This window comes from Mirounga angustirostris, unplaced genomic scaffold (genome assembly GCF_029215605.1).
Source record: "Mirounga angustirostris isolate CCGP_5_RB_7025 unplaced genomic scaffold, mMirAng1.0.hap1 SCAF_12, whole genome shotgun sequence".
NCBI lineage: Eukaryota > Metazoa > Chordata > Mammalia > Carnivora > Phocidae > Mirounga > Mirounga angustirostris.
The window spans coordinates 2,879,546-2,897,930 of NW_026991720.1; the positions used below are offsets into that span (position 1 = coordinate 2,879,546).

The following is an 18,385-nucleotide window of genomic DNA, read 5'->3' on the forward strand; positions in this document are numbered from 1 at the left end:
TTCATAGTACAGAAAGAAAGACTTCGTTTTATTCCACTTGTCTCAATACTTACTGCACTCTTATAATCAAAACACTTTGAGGGGAGAAAAGGGCCCAATTATTCTATGAACAGTCTTTAAATTTCCCCAAGGCGGTTCGACTAAGTGGACTCATTTCAAACTCCAATCGTGTGTGCGTTTTAACAAACGTGGGAAGAGCTGCGATGCTTAAGCATCTTTTTCTTTAGCGTTTTCTCATAAAATTGGATGCTTTGATTGAGATTTTTAAAATCTATTTTTTTAAAATCTTCTAAAAACAGCCTCCAGTAATCTCCCGTTGGGTGTTTTTCCTTTCTTGTTTTTAGTGGTGATCGTAATGAAGCATTTTCTGAGCTATCTACTGGCAAACATTTTCTACTATTCGAGAATGCTTACACAAAAGAGCCAGCTAATGACATTTTTAAAAGCCCGCTCGCCTTCAGACTCATAAAACCAACAAAATTCACGTGTTGATCTCTTGCTACAACATATTTGTGTTAAAATAGGCCCCATACTCGTATATTCAAACATGTAAATTTACACCTCAAAATTGAAAAAAAAAAATCCCGTTTTGTGTCAAGTTTTAATGTGGGGACTGTTTTAAAAATCCCCAGCCCTGGAAACAAACAAAAAGCCTCTCAAAAGTCAGTTGTGGCGGCCTTGCACTCATTAGCCTCTGATCTGCTCACATCTGAGATGCTCGGGGATTTCTGCACCCAGCTCAGGACGTCAGGCCAATTTTGAAAAACATTTTCGAGAGTGGTCTCAAGTCAACGTGAAATACTGGGATGTATTAGGATGGCGCTGAGGGTTCCCCAAGCTCTTCCAGGCTCAGACCCCTGCCCTCCTGAGATTACCACCCCCACCCTGTTTACTTTTCCGATTGGGGAAGGAGGGGGGAGGGAGAGGAGGGAGAATGGGTGTCTCCGTCGTCGGAGTCAGATTTTTTAGGTGAGTCTGCTCATCACTGGGAAGTAAAATGCTGTTTTGCTGACATGGACAAAGTACCCCGAACGGATCTCAAACGTATCAGCGAAGGAGATACACTGAAGGCACACACCTGGCAGGAAAAAACCCTCATAATTCTGCTAATGATCTGCTTGATTAACTGTAATTAAGAATTTACCTCTGTGTTTTACAACTTGCAGACCCAATACAAATTTAATCCCTAGCTCCTGTAAGTTAATAAAACAGATTTTCGGTTTGCTTGTTAACCCATGTATTATCCGGTGTTGTTGTTGTTGTTGTTGTTTTACAACTTACAGTGCTCGATTGGCATCATTAAAAGTGTACGTTAAACGCAATTTGTATTGGGAATGCACTTTAAGCCGCTTCCTTTAGGGTCTTTTGACTGAGACATTAAACACACACATACACACTCGGGAGTTTTTAAAAACTTGATGGCTTAGTGAACGAATAAATGTGGTGGCACATTCCAGTTTAATAAACGATCTAACTGCGAAAAGTGAGTGCATGGGCCTCGAAAGAATCAACCTCAAATCAAGTTTCGGGAGATGGGGGGGCGTCATTACCGTGCACATGGTGGGGCAGCGGGAAGTTAATCAGTGGTGTTTTCCTTGGGCTTTTTCCTCGTCCCCGTTTCTCTAAGCCCGTTTTTCAGAGTCCACTCCTCCCTGGAGTGGGGGCTGACGGCGGTGACAGCGGAGCGGCCTCCCCGGGAGCGGCGGTCCGAAGGCGCAGGCAGGGCCACCGCGCCGGGCGCTGCGCTCGCCCGGGAACCCGCGGCCAGATGGCGGGAGGCGCGGGGACCCTTTGTGCGCCCGGAGCGCGCGCCTCAAAGCCGCGCGGTCGCCGGCACCGGAAGGGTTCACACTGCGTCTGAAAGGGGACAATGGAGTCTGGATAGATCAACATCGCAGAAATCGAGTTCATTTGTGATTCAGCCCCTTTCACCAGGCTTGTCATGCAAACTTCCTACTTTGATCAGCAGAGGGTGGAGGGGGAGAAGGGCCGCGGAGGCCCGGCCGCGGCGCGTCCGCGGCGCCCTTGGCGGGTCCCCGCCCCCTTCCGGAAGGAGCCGCGGGGACGCGGCATCCTGCACCTTGACCTGTCTAGACGCGCCCCGAGTTTTCGTGTCGGTTACCAAGGGCGAGGGGTGCTCTTTGACCCCCGCGCGGGGCGGAGGTGGTGGCCAGAGGGTCCTCCGAATCCTCGCCGGATCCCGGAGGGCGCCGGGCGCGCGGAGCCGGGCACCAGCTGTCCCCAGAGCCCGCGGCCGCGCCCGGGGCCGCCCTGCCCGCCCCTCTCCCCCGGCGCCCGCGGGCGTCAGCGCGGCGGCCGGGGACCCGCGCCCAGGACCCGCGCCCGGGGCGCAACTGTTGGCTCGGCCGAACTTGTCCGGGATGGAGGGGCGCGCTGCCTCGCCGGGTCTCCATCCCTCCCTGTCCCCGTCTTGTCCTCCCCAGGTTCCAGGTCTCCCTCGCTCTCTGCCGCGCGCTCTCGCTCCCTCCCTCTCCCTCTCTATTGCAAGTAAATAATCACAGCCGTTTTCTGTCCTCAGTGCCTTAGTCTGCATGTTCGGGGACTTTTAGAAATGATTACCTGTGTAAGTGCACTTTCTAGTTTGAGTATAGGGTTTTTTTCTGTCCACTTTCAAACATCCGCACTTTTTCAAAAGCACCATTTAAGCTAACTTCTTAAATTCTGTAAGTAGTACAATTGCATACGTATTATGTTAGGAGACTAACGCATGTTGGCGTTCATGGGGGTGGCGGGTGTTTCCATACGCCCTCATCGCGAGCTCTCTCGAACCCTGTGCACAGAAGGACAGCTTCCCTGCCCGTGTTGTCTTCACAGATCCCCTTAGCCCACTCGGAGGCTTTCCTAGCAGACCTGTTGGATGGAGTGTGTGAGCCGATGAACGACTACAAGCTGGAAGAAGACCCCGTGACCAAGGAGAAGGCATTTAAGAGACTTGCCCCAAGGAAAGGAGACAAAACATACAAAGAATTTTAAAAATTCTATTTTTATTCTGATGCTTACAGACCTCTGAAATTCGCGGTAAGCTCTCTTCCTGGCAGGTGAATCCTGGGCGCCATGAATACACTCTGGTTACTCTTTTTCGCTATTTGCTTGGGTTGTTGAGTTTCTAGACACTGAACATTAACATGTTATCTGTTTGCTTTGTTGTCTGTCCTGCTTTTTCAGTGTTGACCAGGCATTTAGGAACTCGCCAGTGAGACATCTAACGGGGCTCTTGAGACAGGAGACGTTTTCCAGAAAGTGCTGTTGCTGCTCCCAGGGACTTGGAGACACAGTTTGCATGTTTCTGTGCGGTGGGGCTCGGGGAGGGGTCCCTGTGGGTCCCCGTGGGTCCCCTGGCTGAGGCAGGTCTCTTCCAGGTTCCCACAGAAATAATCAGGGGTCATGGCTCCTAGGTTAAAATCCAAATTAAAATGAATGTCACTTTCAAATATTTATTGCCAAATGATGGAGGAAGAGTGACACACATCATCCTCCCCCCCCCCCCCATCACCACCAGGCTTCACAGAAGAGAGAGAATTTCTTTCCTGAGTTAATTCAAGTATTTTAGCACAAACTAAGTTAAACAAAGGCTTAGGTATGATAGCTGGCTTAATGCCAAACTTCCGTCCAGTATAGTGTTTATTTTAGATGAAGGCTGGCCTCTGGCTTGCTAGAATGTGCCTGGCAAAATATATTCCAATATATTTCACTTTACTTAACGCTGTTGAATCAGACAAACTAATGGGAAAGCCTGTTTAAAAAATGTATTAAGTTCACACACTGGCCAAAATGTCAGGCATGCTGAAACCCTGAAGTAAGGGCTTTACCTGACTTTTGAAGATTTCATTTTAATTAAAAAGTAAAGGCAATAATTCCAGGTTAAAAGCACCGTGGAAGAGAAATTGCAATGAGTGAGTGTGCTTGCATTTCACAGGTTTTAAATAAACACATTATAGTGGAATTTAAATATTTTTAAATGCCATTTAAAATTTTTAAAGTCTTGCTTAATGAACTTGGAAAATGATTTGCAAGTCTCCAGCGAATGCCCTTCTGCAGCTTCCCAGTTCCTGAAACTGTAACCCTGTGGGTCTCTAACACAGACCCATACTTCACTTAGAATTTAAGATATTTTTTTTAATGCCTGGGCAAATTTGGGCTGCCTCTTCTCTGAAAAGTTAGATTTGGGGGTAGAAGCAGAGTGAAATTATGAATGGATCTCTAAATGGTATGAAAGGAAACTTGCTTAAGTTAACTGTCAAGCATGTTATCCACAGTGTAATTGAGGATGCGTTTGTTTTTGATTGCTGAGAAAGCTTAATTGTTTTCACACTTCAGACTCTGTTTTAAAACCACAACATGGATTATTATGTTAAATCTGAGGGAACCGGGTTTAACCATTTCAAGGAGCTGTGTTCTTTAAAGGGTTCTAAAAAAAAAACAAAAACAGAAAGCTAAGACTTTTCAGCTCCACCTAGGAGACCCATTTCTTCCTAGTCCTCGCGTTCCAATTTAAGGAAAAGGAACAAATACAAAGAACTAGTTTCCTTCCTTACCCTCGTCTTTCAACACAACTAATCAGTTGGTTAGGTCCCAGGAAAATGATGCAGTTAACATTCTGGGGAGAGGGTTGATCCAATGCCATGGAGTCTTAAACCAAAGGGGCTAATAAAAACGGGCCACCTTGGCAACACGATTTTCTATTTTCAGCTAAGAAAATGTTGGTAAGTGCTTCTAACCAGACGTCCGGTGCGTGCGTGTCTTTCCACCTATGCTGTGATTCTGTTTCCACAGTGCAAAGCCATAATAGAAGAGCATGAAGACGAAATATTCTCACTTATCGCCCAGGAGGCACACCACCTCGCTGACAAGCTGTGCAGTAAAAAGGCAGGTACTGTGTCTGATGTAACATGTGTCCTCCGCGCGCCCACCCCCTCTCCCTCTGCACTGCACCAGCTTTTTTTTCAAACCGCGCCTTGCTGTCTCCCTGCCACCAACAGCTCTCCACTGACTCAGAAAGACACCAAGTGAGAGAAAACAAACAAACAGAACCACAGGGCTACCGGGCTCTCGGGTGGCACTTCCTTTCCTCTGCATTGTCGAGGAAGTCTAAAGGACTCGATTTCCAGATGTTAAGGAGCACATGCTCATCAGATTTGGATGGATCCAAAGCACTTTCTCTTTCTAAACTCCGAGAGCTGGGATTCTCCATCCTGGATCAGGAAGGAGAATCTCTTTATGACTTGCCTACACTGACAGAAGGTGGGACCTTTATTTAGTACGGGATTTTGAAAGTTGTTTTTCTTGTTTGTTTGCTGATTTGCGAGGGTGCTGGGTTTTTGTTTTTTTTTTTTCAAGTTTATTTCCCAGAAATCCACTTCTTCTTTAAAAAAATTTTCTTTTCTGGTAGAGGGTAGAAAATGATATTTGAGTCATATTCTTACATACACACTCACACACACACACACACACACACACACTCAGAAGCTAGAAAAAATTACCAGAACTTGATTTATACAAAGTTGAAACATGTTACCACCACTGGCCTTTCCACCTGTTTGGTGGAGTATGAACCTTCTAGGGGAGTGTCACTATAATGCTTATTTAATACACTTACTAGAATGTAGCGCAAGTTGTGCAGTCTTTTCCGATATCTTTGAGCAAATGAATGATACGTATGAAGACTGATTGAAAGTCCTGTGAATACTTTTATGCCCTTGCAGAAGCTTGAGACATTTAGCAATTGTTTATAATAAAGTATAATATACCTGCATCCAAAGTATCAAATTTTTAGTGCCAAAGTCCTTAAAATAATAGTTACTGCCCATTTGTAGATAAATATTCATGTCATCAAAGGTTATTAAACAAGAAAGTTATAAATCCACATTAATAGGAAAAAGTTTTCTTACTCTGAGTAGATAATGGGGTTGTTTTCTGCTTAAAATCCAGTTTGAAAAATAATAATAAAATCCAGTTTGGTTGGGAGTTTGAAGAAGAGTACAGTGGAATGATACAGTCAGGATTGTTCAGGAGTTTGAGAGCTTTTTCATGGAGTTCAGCTACGTAATGTTGCAATTTTGTGAAATTCACATCAATAAGTGCATAGCCACGATTTTCCGAAGAAAGTATTTTTGAAGTTTTTCAAACAATTCGGAGATATATGTATGCTTGAAGATACAAGCAAAAATATGATGACCGATCCTGAAAATACCTGTTTTCCTATTTTTTCCTCACAAAGGGTTTGGACTCGTCATAATCATCTTTGTATGGCAAATGCAACTAATTTGCTCTCTAGACACCTGTTCAGACTTACAGAAGGGCCTGAGAAAGTTTCACCAAGTCTTCACAACAGCCCTTGACCCAAATAATAAGTTCCTGGGGGGAAAGACTCTGTTCCTAAATGCAGCAGTTTGACTTAAGTTCAATAATACTGTCTTTTCACTCCTTTCGCGTATTTATAATTGGAGATAAAAATTAACGTGAACCCCGGGAAAACACGAACATAAGGGGGAAACCTAAGCTACATGCAGGACTGCTGGTGTAGAATAAAACATTAGACAATTAATTCTTAATAGCATTTGATTGCTTAAAAACTGGTTAAGTACTTATACTATAAACATAAACATCAGTGCCTCAGAACTCTTGAGAATGCAAGCCAGCCACCCCAGAGGGTAACCACAGTGCAGTGGAGAGTTTTTCCAGGCTGTGTTTCTCTGTGAAACCTATTTATGGATGTTCTAAACCACTCATAAATTAAAAACTGTGAGTACATTAATCCTAAAAAGAGGCTAGGCTCGCCCCCCCCACCGAGTCCCTACTGTTGAAATAAGGTAACACCCCATAACAATTTTTCAATAATTTTTTCAAACTTAAAAATTATTGCCAGAAAAGCCTAAAGCGCTACATCAATGAGAAAAATTGCACGCAATGACCACGGCAACAAAGAAGCAGTGTGTTTTAACATATTGGGATGGTTGCAGATTACCGTGTAAAAGGTGAGACGCTCACATTGTAGAAAAACTCGGGCGCTCTCCAACGTAATGTATATACAAGGATAGCAGGTGTCCTGTCAGAGCATGGCGTCCGTGCTCTGTTTCATCGAGGTGATACTTTATCTTGTTCTATTGTCCAGCAACTTTGCTATGATTGATCGCCACGATTTAAAGATGTTTTGAAGATACAGCCGTGTGTGTGTCCTGGAGGCTCTGAACCCGCATTAACCAGTAACGCATCACCCAATGTCTACTGTATGCAAGACGCTCTACTGAGGTCTGCTAAAGGCTTTTAGGGAGATAACTTCTTTTAAATAGGTATTTCGAGAACTAGAGTCTTAATTGGAAAGTTAGTCCCTTTTTATACTTTATGTATATGTGTGTGTACGTGTGTGCATGCATTTGTTATATGTGTCTATATATGAATTCTGCTTTTTTCTCTTTACTGTAGATCATTTCAGTTTATTTTTTAGTAATTACATAAGGGCAGATGAGGGCACATTCACAGACTTTAAAAATTCAGCTTTTTTGAGGTATAATTGACATAAAATTGTAAGGGGTATAAAGTGTACAACGTGGTGATTTGATATGTGTGTTTGTTGTGAAAGAAGCCTCCCATCTACTTAATTAACACTGGACTCTTTAAGTATTAGGATTCTACAGTGTACCCCTTACCCATAAACATATAAATGGGGAGTGATGGAGAAAACATCTGTTACACTCAAGATGACCGTTTGGATTTAAAAATAACACATCAGTGGGATTTTCACGAACATTATGTGCCACCTTTTGAATCAGTAAAGAAAACCTCAGTGAAAGACGATAGGATTGCAGATGGGTCTGTGGATGTCCCTGCAGCTTTATTCACTGCATAAAATAAAAGTTTATCAAATACATCCTGTTCTTGGGGTGTGAGACAGAGTAATAGGGCTACCCCCTATGTAATCTGTTGTTGTTTTTTTTTTCCCTAGGCAAAAAAAAGAAAAGTGAGCTCATTAGATTTTCCTGATGGAATATTTTGTGGCACATGACCCAGGCTTTGCCAGATTGTCATTTTAATGTCCTGAAATCAAAATGATGTTTTAAAATCTTAATAAGATACCAGGTCGTGATAAAAAGTGTAGCTATATTCCACTGATGGTAGAGAACATAACACTCTAGATCATGGATGAATGGATGTTCTGAGGTCTATGGGGGTATTCATTAGCTAGAGTGTGAGGGTACAGATGGAAAGACAGAAATGTCTTCTGGATACACGTCACTTCTGCTTTGATAGTAAATCTTCACATTTAAACCATTAGACTGATGAATCTGTCACATGGTCATTTTGAACGCAACACAGGGAATAAGGTACCAAGTATCTTGAAATGTTTAGCCTGCATTTAAAGGAAAAGCATTTTTACCTTTTTGTGTAGCCTTCCCAACACTAATGGTGGTATTGAATTCTCATATGCCAAATGGTTACTTTCAAAGGCTGGTATATTTCCTGTTTCAAATAGACGATGTACTTAAAAGAACCCGTAGCCTTGCTAAAGAGAGCTGGCATTCATTGCTTCTAGTTGGAAAAGTAGTGCGCGTCAGAGCATCCCCTTGCCTCTCTGCTCCTTGGATTAGATGCCAAGCGTGCTGTGCCCTCATTTAAAGCGTTTCTTAAATACTCCCAAGGCCATGGGCAAAATGGTACGATCCCTGGGCTTTGGTTTTTAAGTATTCCAGGAAAAAATGCTGGAGGATGGAACAAGAATAGCAGAGCACTGACAGGTGTTGAGGCCAGGTTTGGGGTCAAGGGGAGTAGATTATACCCTTTTTTTCTGCTTTTGTGTGTATTTGAAAATTTCCACAGTGAAAAAGGTTTTAGAATGTGTTTCCATAAAAATGTGGTTTTTTTGCAGAAAGCTAGTGACTCACACGCTGTGGTTAAATGTGAGTGTGATGCCGTATAACTTTTTTTCCCAGATCTCTGTGAAACCTCTGCTAAGCAAACTGAGCTCTAGGATACCGGTGTTACCAGGTAGTGGGGAGGAGAGCCACGGCCCACAGGTCAACGTCTGCGCTCATATCTTTATGTTTCTTCACGAAAAGAAAGGCTATGTCTCTCGTTTATACCCTGTTGTCTCATGTAGGACATTTTATTGAAAATCTGTTGTTTGGCATCATGACAAACCTGGTTCTTTCTACAGGGGAGGCTGGGGAGTGCATAAAACAAATTACCTTTGTGGATTTTGGTACAGACAGGGCTGGGAGTAAAGCATTTAATTTGGTAATAAGAAAAAAGTGAAACCATTTTAGGATTTGATAATGCATACTGTATATTTTATGCATGTCTACAAGTATCCTGTTCTATGTGATAAGAACTTGATTTGATTTCTTAAATACTTGATTGGTCATGAAATTAAGAAAATATGTTGCCACAAATTCCAGATTATGTCTCTGGGATATATATGGTGATCAATAAAAGAAACAAACTTACTTTAGATCAGGAATGAAAATCAAATTTCCAGCTTTAAACCCTAAGTTTAAAAACTTTTTAATCTCTAAAATGTAATTGAATGTGTAAAAAATAATGAATATTTTTATAGCGAGCAATACAGTGGCCTTCTCCCGCAGACCTTCTGAATTGAGATGATTCAGAGAGTCGATTTTTTATTACATTGTATATTCTTCAAAGATGACACCAATGACCATGTTTTGTTTTGCTGCAAGCTCTATTGTGTGTGTGTGGTTTTTGAAAGACTTCAGCTAACAGCATGTATATTTTGCTACTAACTAACCTATTATTCTCCCAATTTGGGTGTTTTCATTGGTGTGGAGATGAAGGGGAGGTGGGACCCTATGAGAAATTACCTATTGACCACACTTAATACCAGAACATAGTAATCATATTGCTCTTGGATATTTCATTGTCTCTGTTAAATTTACATTCAGTGGTATCTGACTTTAATTATTTAACATGTCAGAGCATATTCTACACACTTCTCTTTAAAAAGAAATGCTCGTTGGTGGTGGTGAGAATTTACTAGCTAGGATGAGATAAATTCTGCCCCCAAAGAGCAAAAACCATCTTGCCATGTGTTCCATCATTTCCTAGAAAACACTGAGCTGAGACTTTAGGGAGGAGATAGTTCTGAAACTTAGCAACATTTACCAAAATTAAGAGGAAGCAGTTTCCACTTTTCTCCTTCCACCCCGCTTCTTACTGGAAGTCAGATTTTTAAATTCATGTCACTTGTTTATTTAGGGAAACGGAAAGGCACGTGATGTCTGGACACATCTATAGTTGGGTAACGAGGACAGACCCTATGTACTGTAGCCCAGGAAACCTGCACTGATAGAAGATGGAAATAGGATTTCAGAATAATTAGCACCATTTTTCAGTCAGGTAGTAAAGTTGTGATTTACAACACAGTCCCTACATCTTTATGTAAACCTGTCTATCTAAGATGAGTTCAGCATTTCGAATAACGCCGAGTCATGAACCTCCCCTGAACTTGGGCTTCCTCCCTACGTGCGCTGCCCAGGAACCTGATTCCTTCACGAGAACATGGCCGAGGCCGTGGCTGGCAGGTGCCCCTGGAGCTGGACATCTGTGACTGTGGAAGTCTGACCTCAGGCTTCCCAGATTCTCACTGGTAACTGTTACAAATTCTCAGATGCGGACACTGCTAATGCTGAGGATACACTATACAAGAATGTGGGCTCCTGCTTAACAACCTAAGTGAACATGAGGACTCCGCCTTCCTTCCCCCATGGAAGTTTCTCACGGATGGTGATGCACTTGCTTTGACTGGAGCGAACTACACGTCTTGCCTCTAATAGTGAACATCGAAGGTTTCGCCGAATATGGCTTTTCAGTTGTTTCTTATTTCCCAGGAAAAATAGTCTTGTCTCTTCCAAGATTTTTGGTAGCTCATGACTTATTGACTTTTTCTTTCCAGGAATTTGTTTCCAGCGCAAACTTGTTAAACTCATGTAAATATTGCAGCTTACTGAGTTACTGATTAAATGTATGTTTGAGGGATAGACACAAACCACTGCATTTCTTACGGCTGCAAATATTCGGGAGTTTCCCTGTAGGGCACAGTCAGGCTGTGCACTTTTGCTAATGAGCAATAATGAGACAGAGTAGTTGCTCGCTTTAGCGTCCCTCTGAGTCACAGCCCTGCCTTCTTAATGACGTTTATCGACCAAAACCAAAACAAAGCAAAAAGCCTGGGAAAAATAAAAAAGGCAGCACCCAGAGTATGGCACAAAAGTTTCTCAGAGTCGATGAAAAGCAACCTAATTCTGTGTCAGAAAATTCCTTGGAGTTAAAAGGCGGGGGGGGGGGGTGATGCTCATTAAAATAACGGGGAGAGTAGACACGTTTGGGGCAAGTGGTTTTAAGTTGTGCTTTTATGAGACAGGCTCTTTGGATCTCCCTGGAAGACTCGGGGAACCTGCTCTTATAAAAAGAAACCAAATTAGCTGAGATGCACTGTTTATATTTTGTTATGTGGATTACTACTTGCTAAGAATAAGCCAAGACCAATGAATCCATTCCACCGAGGAGTGGAAAGTGGAATTGAGCCAAAGTCCCAAATGGCAGAGATCAATACTTTATTTACTAAGACAAGCCCTAAAAAAATAGAGTCAATAGCTGGTTATATTTGTTCTATCTATTTCTCTGCTTGGGTTAATATTTATTCATATATGTAATGGCTTTATCTAAATAAAAAATTTTAAACTATCACTCTTAAAATTCAGATTATAATGGAATATGAGAAAAAGCCATTCTTTGATGTGATTTTGTGGCCTGTTTTAAGATTTGATACAAATTTTTGAGCTAATCTTAAATGAGTTAATCTTAAATCTCGAAGCCCACACAATAGCATATTGCATAGTTTTATACCAAAATGCAATTAGCAATGATATTAAATTGTCACAATACCTGTTAGATACAAGTGTGTGTTTTATTATGATTTTCTGCCTATAACTTACTGCCCCTTTATACATTTCCTAAATTCCTCAGATTGTTTGCCTATATGTATAGCAAGGAACTAAATAGATAAAAGACCAAATGAAATAAGTGAAATTAAAATATGGAATCATAGACATTCATTGCCCTTAAGTTACCTAGGATAAGATGCAGCAGATGACAATGTCCTCTTCCTAGTACTTGCTGCCTCTGGCCCTGAACGTGTATTTGCTGAGGGGGAACAGCCCACTGGTTTTATCCATTTTCAGGACCTGCCCTTCTTGGAGATGGTGATTAAAGTTAATGTACTATGAGCTCATTTGTCTGTAAGGACATTACCTGAAAAATCCGGTTTGGCTTCCTAAGGACAGTTTATGACGTGGAGTCTGAGCCATCAGAAAGAGTTCTCCGCCTTTCTCGATTCTCGGAGAGCTCAGGAGACAGGTGGGAGGATGGGAACACAGGTGCACACACACAAACCCACACCCATAGATAGAAACGCAGTCTGGACACAGGGAAGTCAGCTGAAGCTGGGATTGCTCCAAGGTGGAGATCTCCGAGGAAAACGTGTCTGGAAATTTCTGTAATTCCTTAAGGAAAAAAAAAAAATCATCCCTGTGCTCCTTAATCTTGATTTTCAAGATTTTCAAGAAAGAAAAAAAAATACCCTAAATTATAACACATAGAGAAAATAGTCTACCTCACAACAGCAAGACATTTACAAAACACATTCCATCTGTTAAGAAGTTCTTGGAGGGGCACCTGGGTGGCTCAGTCGGTTGAGCGTCTGCCTTCGGCTAGGGTCGTGATCCCGGGGTCCTGGGATCGAGCCCCGCATCGGGCTCCCTGCCCAGCGGGAAGCCTGCTTCTCCCTCTCCCACTCTCCCTGCTTGCGTTCCCTCTCTCGCTGTGTCTCTCTCTGTCAAATAAATAAACAAAATCTTAAAAAAAAAAGAAGAAGTTCTTGGAAAACAACAAGCTTTGAGACTGTGCTGGAAATATATCAGAATTATATTGTGATATGGCTCGTTATTATGGAACACAGATTTTATTTGACCAGCCATGGGTCAAAACGGTATCCCCCAAAACATAATGGCACAAAGTAGAAGCCAATACAGAGAGGTGAGCAATTAAATAGGCCAGAGAGCGCTGAGTTCCCTCAAACCACAGTGTGGGCGAGAGCTGCCTGCACACTTGGCTGAGCCATGATACAACTCGGATGCGCACATGCCTTCCCTTGGAACAGACAGAGGCTCCAGGAACTTCCTCCTCCTTTCGGGGATGTTAATAAACCAGTATCTAAGGAATGCAAGTTACATAATGGAACGTTGGATGCCCAATGTCAGCTAATTAAGCATGGCCGAGACTCGGAAAGATCCTGTAAGTGATAAGTTAAAATATTAATACCAATTTCAAACTTCGTGAATAGCGAGGTTGGCACTTGAAGAGTTAGAATGTACTCCTGACATTTTATATTAAGGGTTTGCCTCAAAGCTGCTTTCTGAACAAGTGGGAATTTCTCTACAGCACATTCTCTGATATTAGCCGAGAAAGGCTGATGATAATCCTTGAGGTGACACCATTGTCAACAGAGAGAGAGAAGATTTCAATCAGGTGATTTTCATTGTCTGATAGAAATGATCTTTATGGCTTTGTTGTTCTTCATCAAAGGGCGCTGATTAAGCACCTTCATGCCCTGTGGTTTGTAGAAGAAAGCAGAGAACCAAAAAATAGACTATTTGGCCCCCATTAAAAATGGACCCTATTTAAAGCAACGTGGTATTAAAACAGAGCCAAGTCTAATACAAATGCAGATTCAATAAGTGTTATTAAATTATTAGACCTTAAGGTAAAAATATACCCTTGAACTGCCTTTATATGCAATCAGAGCTGTGATTAAATTTTAATGCCCTAAGATTAAATGGCCACTTGAGTGGGGGTTTTTTGTGTTTCGTTTTTTGGGGTTTGTTTCTTTGTTGTTGTTATTTTGTTTTGCTTTTTAGCAATACCCCAAATGGTGAACAGGAGATATTGTGAATTTGCTCCATTTTGTATACTTGGTGGATTCTGAAGCCTGGACCAGTTTCCAGCGTGAAAACCTCCAGGCTCTGGCCCGGCCATGCGTGGCTGCCGTGGAGTGGCCGTTCACCCTCTGCAAGCCACAGGAAGCCCCGTGGTCCCGTGTCCAGGCACCAGTGATGCTGTGGGACTTCTGCAGAAAGCCAAGCCTCGTCGGGCAGCCCCAGTGTGAGAACAGACACGGTAAACAAGGCCAGAGAGAGGCAGCTGACTCTCCACCTATTGGGTGTGGCGCTTTGAACCTTAAAAAAAGAATACTTTCTTTCTTTTCTTTTTTTTAGAAATGCTCTTCCTTCTACCTGGTGACTGAGTGTCAAACCCAGCAAAGCCTTTGTTCTGGTTCGTACGGCGTATTCCCAAAGATGGAAGTGTTCCCTTATGCACTAACCACACGGTGACCCGGAGACCCCCATGGCCCCCCCGGGGAGTGCCGCTGCGTGACCCTGGGCCCCTCGGGCAGCGGGCCCAGGTGGGCAGCCCTTTGTCCGGCGCTGGCCTGCCACCTTGCTCTGAGCAGCCTGAGCATGCCCTTGAGCCCGGCTGTCCTTGCCCTGGGTCCCAGAGGAGCAAACGACACGGTCAGCCCACCAGCCTCAAACAAAGCGCTGGCTCCCTTCCATTTGTTCTCTACTCCATGGGAGCCCCGCTCGCCGCTCTGCTCTCAGGCTGGGCCCTGAATCCGGGCTTCATATTCAGCTCAGAGCGAGCCATGGGCCCGAACTGGAGAACCTTCTCACCCGAGGCCCTCGTCCTACCTGGCGGACAAGCTCACACAGACTCGCTGCTGCCTGCCTGGGGCTGCGGTGCCCGGCAGCCTGCACCCCCGCGGTAACGGTCCCCCTTTACGGCGACTCTTGCTGACCCCCACGTTTCACCAAACACCTGTCTATGCCTTAAGACCCCACAGTGAAAAGCAGAGGGGTGGTGGGCCGGGCCCCCTCCACATTCAGATGGGAAGTTGGGGTTGTCCATGGGGAGGGGAGCTGTGGGGGGACCTCGCCGGAGGCCTCGACGTGAATGCTGGTGCCCTCCACATGCTGGACAAGGACGGGGTCCTCGTCTTCGTTCTCGAGAAGGCCACCGCCTCCCGGGCCACCACAGTTTTTGAGATCAGTAGTGGGAAAAGCAGACCCGGAAAAGACCCCCGCTGGTGGTGGGAAGAAACCCTAACTAGACCCCCTGCGATGAGAGGTGGGGGCTGGGAGTGTGTTCCCTGCTCAGGGGCCGTTGGTGGGAGCAAGGGGAGGAATCTAACGGGGTGAGGAGCTCACACAGACCCCCAGTGTCTCCTGCCCTGAGAGGGAAGAGGCAGAGACCATGGGGGTTTGGGGGCAGAGCCGCTGGGTGGTCTTTCCTCTGCGCCCCTGGCAGGCACCTTGCAGGGGTATCTCCCACATCGCCTGTGATCCCAGCGCAGACAGAGACGGACTTGACATGGGGCTGCTGTCGGTCTTGCAGACGGACAGGCAAGAACGCTGGGCCTGCGCCTCCCCAAGGGCCGTCACCATACGCAGCCTGGGCAGCACCTGCAGCCGACGTCCCCTGGACTTGCCTTCCCTGGTCGCCCGCAGGGGCAGGTTTGGGGCATGCATGTTACTTCAGGCTGAACACAAACTCAGATTGTAAATATATTTCTTCTCCTCTTGTTATTTTTCAGTAGAGTAGAAAACACATAATTTTTCTTTGCAGTTAGGCTCCCACAGTGCAAGGGGTGCTCAGGGTGGAGGAGAGCAGATGGAATTGCTTGGACCCCTCTGGAGTTTTTATTTATCTATTTGATTAAGTGCCTGTGACCAGTTTGCATCCTGGTCATCTTCCCTCTGAAAGCCTGGCATCAGGAGAGAGTCTCCAACCTGAGCTAGGAATCGAGGGACCCACTGACCCCGTGGCCTTCTGATCCCTGGTTTGTCTGCCCGCCTGACCTGGTCCGTCTTGAGCCCACTGAGCGGACCCTGCTGGTCTTTCTCCCCCGTCCTCCTGGGAAGACCACATCCAAGATTGCCAAGTGCCTCCTGGTGCTGCCCCTCCTGGAGGCAGCAGGGCAAGTCGGGGTCCCCAGGGGCCACACTGTGGGAACCCTTGGTCCCCCAAACACTTGGGAGGTACCAGTCCCACCAGGGCTTGCTGTGCACTGGAGGGGTGGCGGCCAGTGCCCCGAGCAGGAGGACTGCCGAGGAGGAACCTCACTCTCTGCGGCCTGAGTCTCCTTTAAAACCAGACAAAACAGAAGGAAAATCACACACACACACACAAACCCTGCATTTTTTCTTATAAGCAAAAAAGAAATACATGTATTTAGAGAAATGTCGCTTTTGTGTGTACGCATGTGTGCACACGAGCTTGTGGATCAGGTGCGTGCCCAGGTGCTCTCTGGCCCGGCCCTCCACTCCGAGTGCTTGGAGTCTCTTCTCATGCTCGATATTCTCCTACAAGTTCCATTGGGGTGCGTCACCTCTAGTTAGCTGTCCTCCCATGTCACTTAGGTTATTTCCAATCTTTTATTGTGAACAAGGCGGAGATGACTTTTGGTAGCTGAATCTTTAGCAAATTCAGAAAGGCTTCGCTTGGGAGGAGGTTGCAGATCTGGAAGCCTGAGTCTGAGCAGACGGGAAACTGGCGTGGGTGCGGAGTGTGAGTCGCTCATGACGCTCCCACGGACCTCGCTGGGGTCTCCTGCTGCTTTGGCAGAGCCTCTGACAGCCTCGGACCCATAGGACCAGTGATGCCATCAGAGTCTAGAACGGCACCTACCCTCCTGATTTGGCACCCCTGTACGCGAGGAGTCCAAAAAGTCCTCTCCCATTTGGGAAATGCCCTGTCTTCGGTCCCAGGACAACCCGAGCCCTCCCGGGGTCCGGTGGCGGCGCGGAGCCCCTGCTGGGTCATCTGGGCCCCCCGGGGGCATGCCATTGCTCCAGTGATGGGCCCCAGTGTGCATTATCTGGGCCCTCCCGCGGGCACCCCTTCTTGTTGCCCTCACACAACCTTGTGCAGAAATAACAATTCTCATCTCCGCCTTGCAGATGAAGAAACCAGGGTCTGGAGAGACAGGAGTGGCCAGGCTCAAGGGTCCTGGTGTCCTGACTGCAGCACCAGCAGGGGGGCCCTCCGATGCAGTAAAGGTGGGCCCCTGAAACGGACTGGTTGGACAGGACAGTCTCCGAGGTGCTCTGGGTTCTGATGTGAGGGCATGACGCGGGAGGACTGGGCGTCTGGGCTCGGCGCCTCCAGAGCCCCCAGGAGCCCTGTGCACAGAGCTCCGGAGTGAAGTCTGCTGCACAGAGAGCAGGACTCTAGGGCCAGCGCTGTGGCTGCTGGGACGTGGGCTTGTCCATGGTGCCATCTCCCCTAAAGACCATGCAGGAAGGTATGTGTCAAGGGGAGGCAGAGGGCACAGCCCTCACGTGGGGGGCTGAGCTCAGGGATGGGGGCGACCGAGTCCACCTGCAGCATCACGGAGGCTGGGCTCGGCCAGGCGGTGGCGGCTGACACGGTGCCCACGTCCAAGGGCACAACCAGACTCGGGAGCAGGGGCCCAAAAACCATCCTGAGGGACTGGCTGCTCTGAATATTAATAATTTAGGGTCAGCCCTCCGCTCCTCTGAGCTACTTCATTGATTGTTCTCCATTGTAATGACACTGTTCTTTGAACTTCCTTTTCTCTCCTTTCTACCCTAGAGAGCTGCTGGTCCTTTAGTAAACGTGCATTTCGCCTCTCAACATCCCTTCTAAAGCAGAGCTTTGTAACCTCTTTTAATGCCATAGAGCCTCCCGGCAGCCTTGGGAAGCCCGTGGCCATGCCCTCCTCTGACGGATACATATGCACGCATAAAATAACATGTACGCGATCACGAGAAACCCAATTCGATTAAAATACTTATAAAATATATTTTAATCGTGTTGTGTTTCTTTACTAATATATTAGATAAGATGTGCTCATCAATGATTTTGAAGGAGAGACAAGCAGAGATGACCTTCCGCCATCATCTGCAGCAACGGTAGCGGGATATGAAAGTGTCTGTGGTTTCAGCTGGCAACAGGAGAGCGGGAGAGTATCAAGCTAAGGGAAATAAGGCGGAGAAAGACAAATACCATATGATTTCACTCACAGGTGGAATCTAAGACACAGAACAAACGAGCAAAGGGGAAAAAAAAGAGAAACAGAGACAAACCCAGAAACAGACTCTTACCTACAGAGAACACACTGCTGGTCACCGGAGGGGAGGGGTGGGGGACGGGGGAAACAGGGGATGGGGACGAAGGAGCGCACCTGTCCTGCTGAGCACCGGCTGGTGCACGGACGGGCTGCATCACTACATTGCACACCTGAAACTAACATTACCCTGTATGTGAACTAACG

The 18,385-nt window shown here is 45.7% G+C and overlaps 1 protein-coding gene across 1 annotated transcript in view; it reads left to right on the forward strand.

Moving 5' to 3' along the window:
* The window catches only part of CNPY1 (canopy FGF signaling regulator 1), a 36,252-nt gene extending 27,266 nt beyond the window's left edge, over positions 1–8,986 (forward strand). Inside the window, 3 exon segments of the mRNA XM_045865065.1 lie at positions 2,836–3,039; positions 4,795–4,891; positions 8,949–8,986. Of these exon segments, the coding sequence (XP_045721021.1) occupies positions 2,836–3,039; positions 4,795–4,891; positions 8,949–8,986 (339 nt within the window).
* Positions 8,987–18,385: the final 9,399 nt, after the last annotated feature.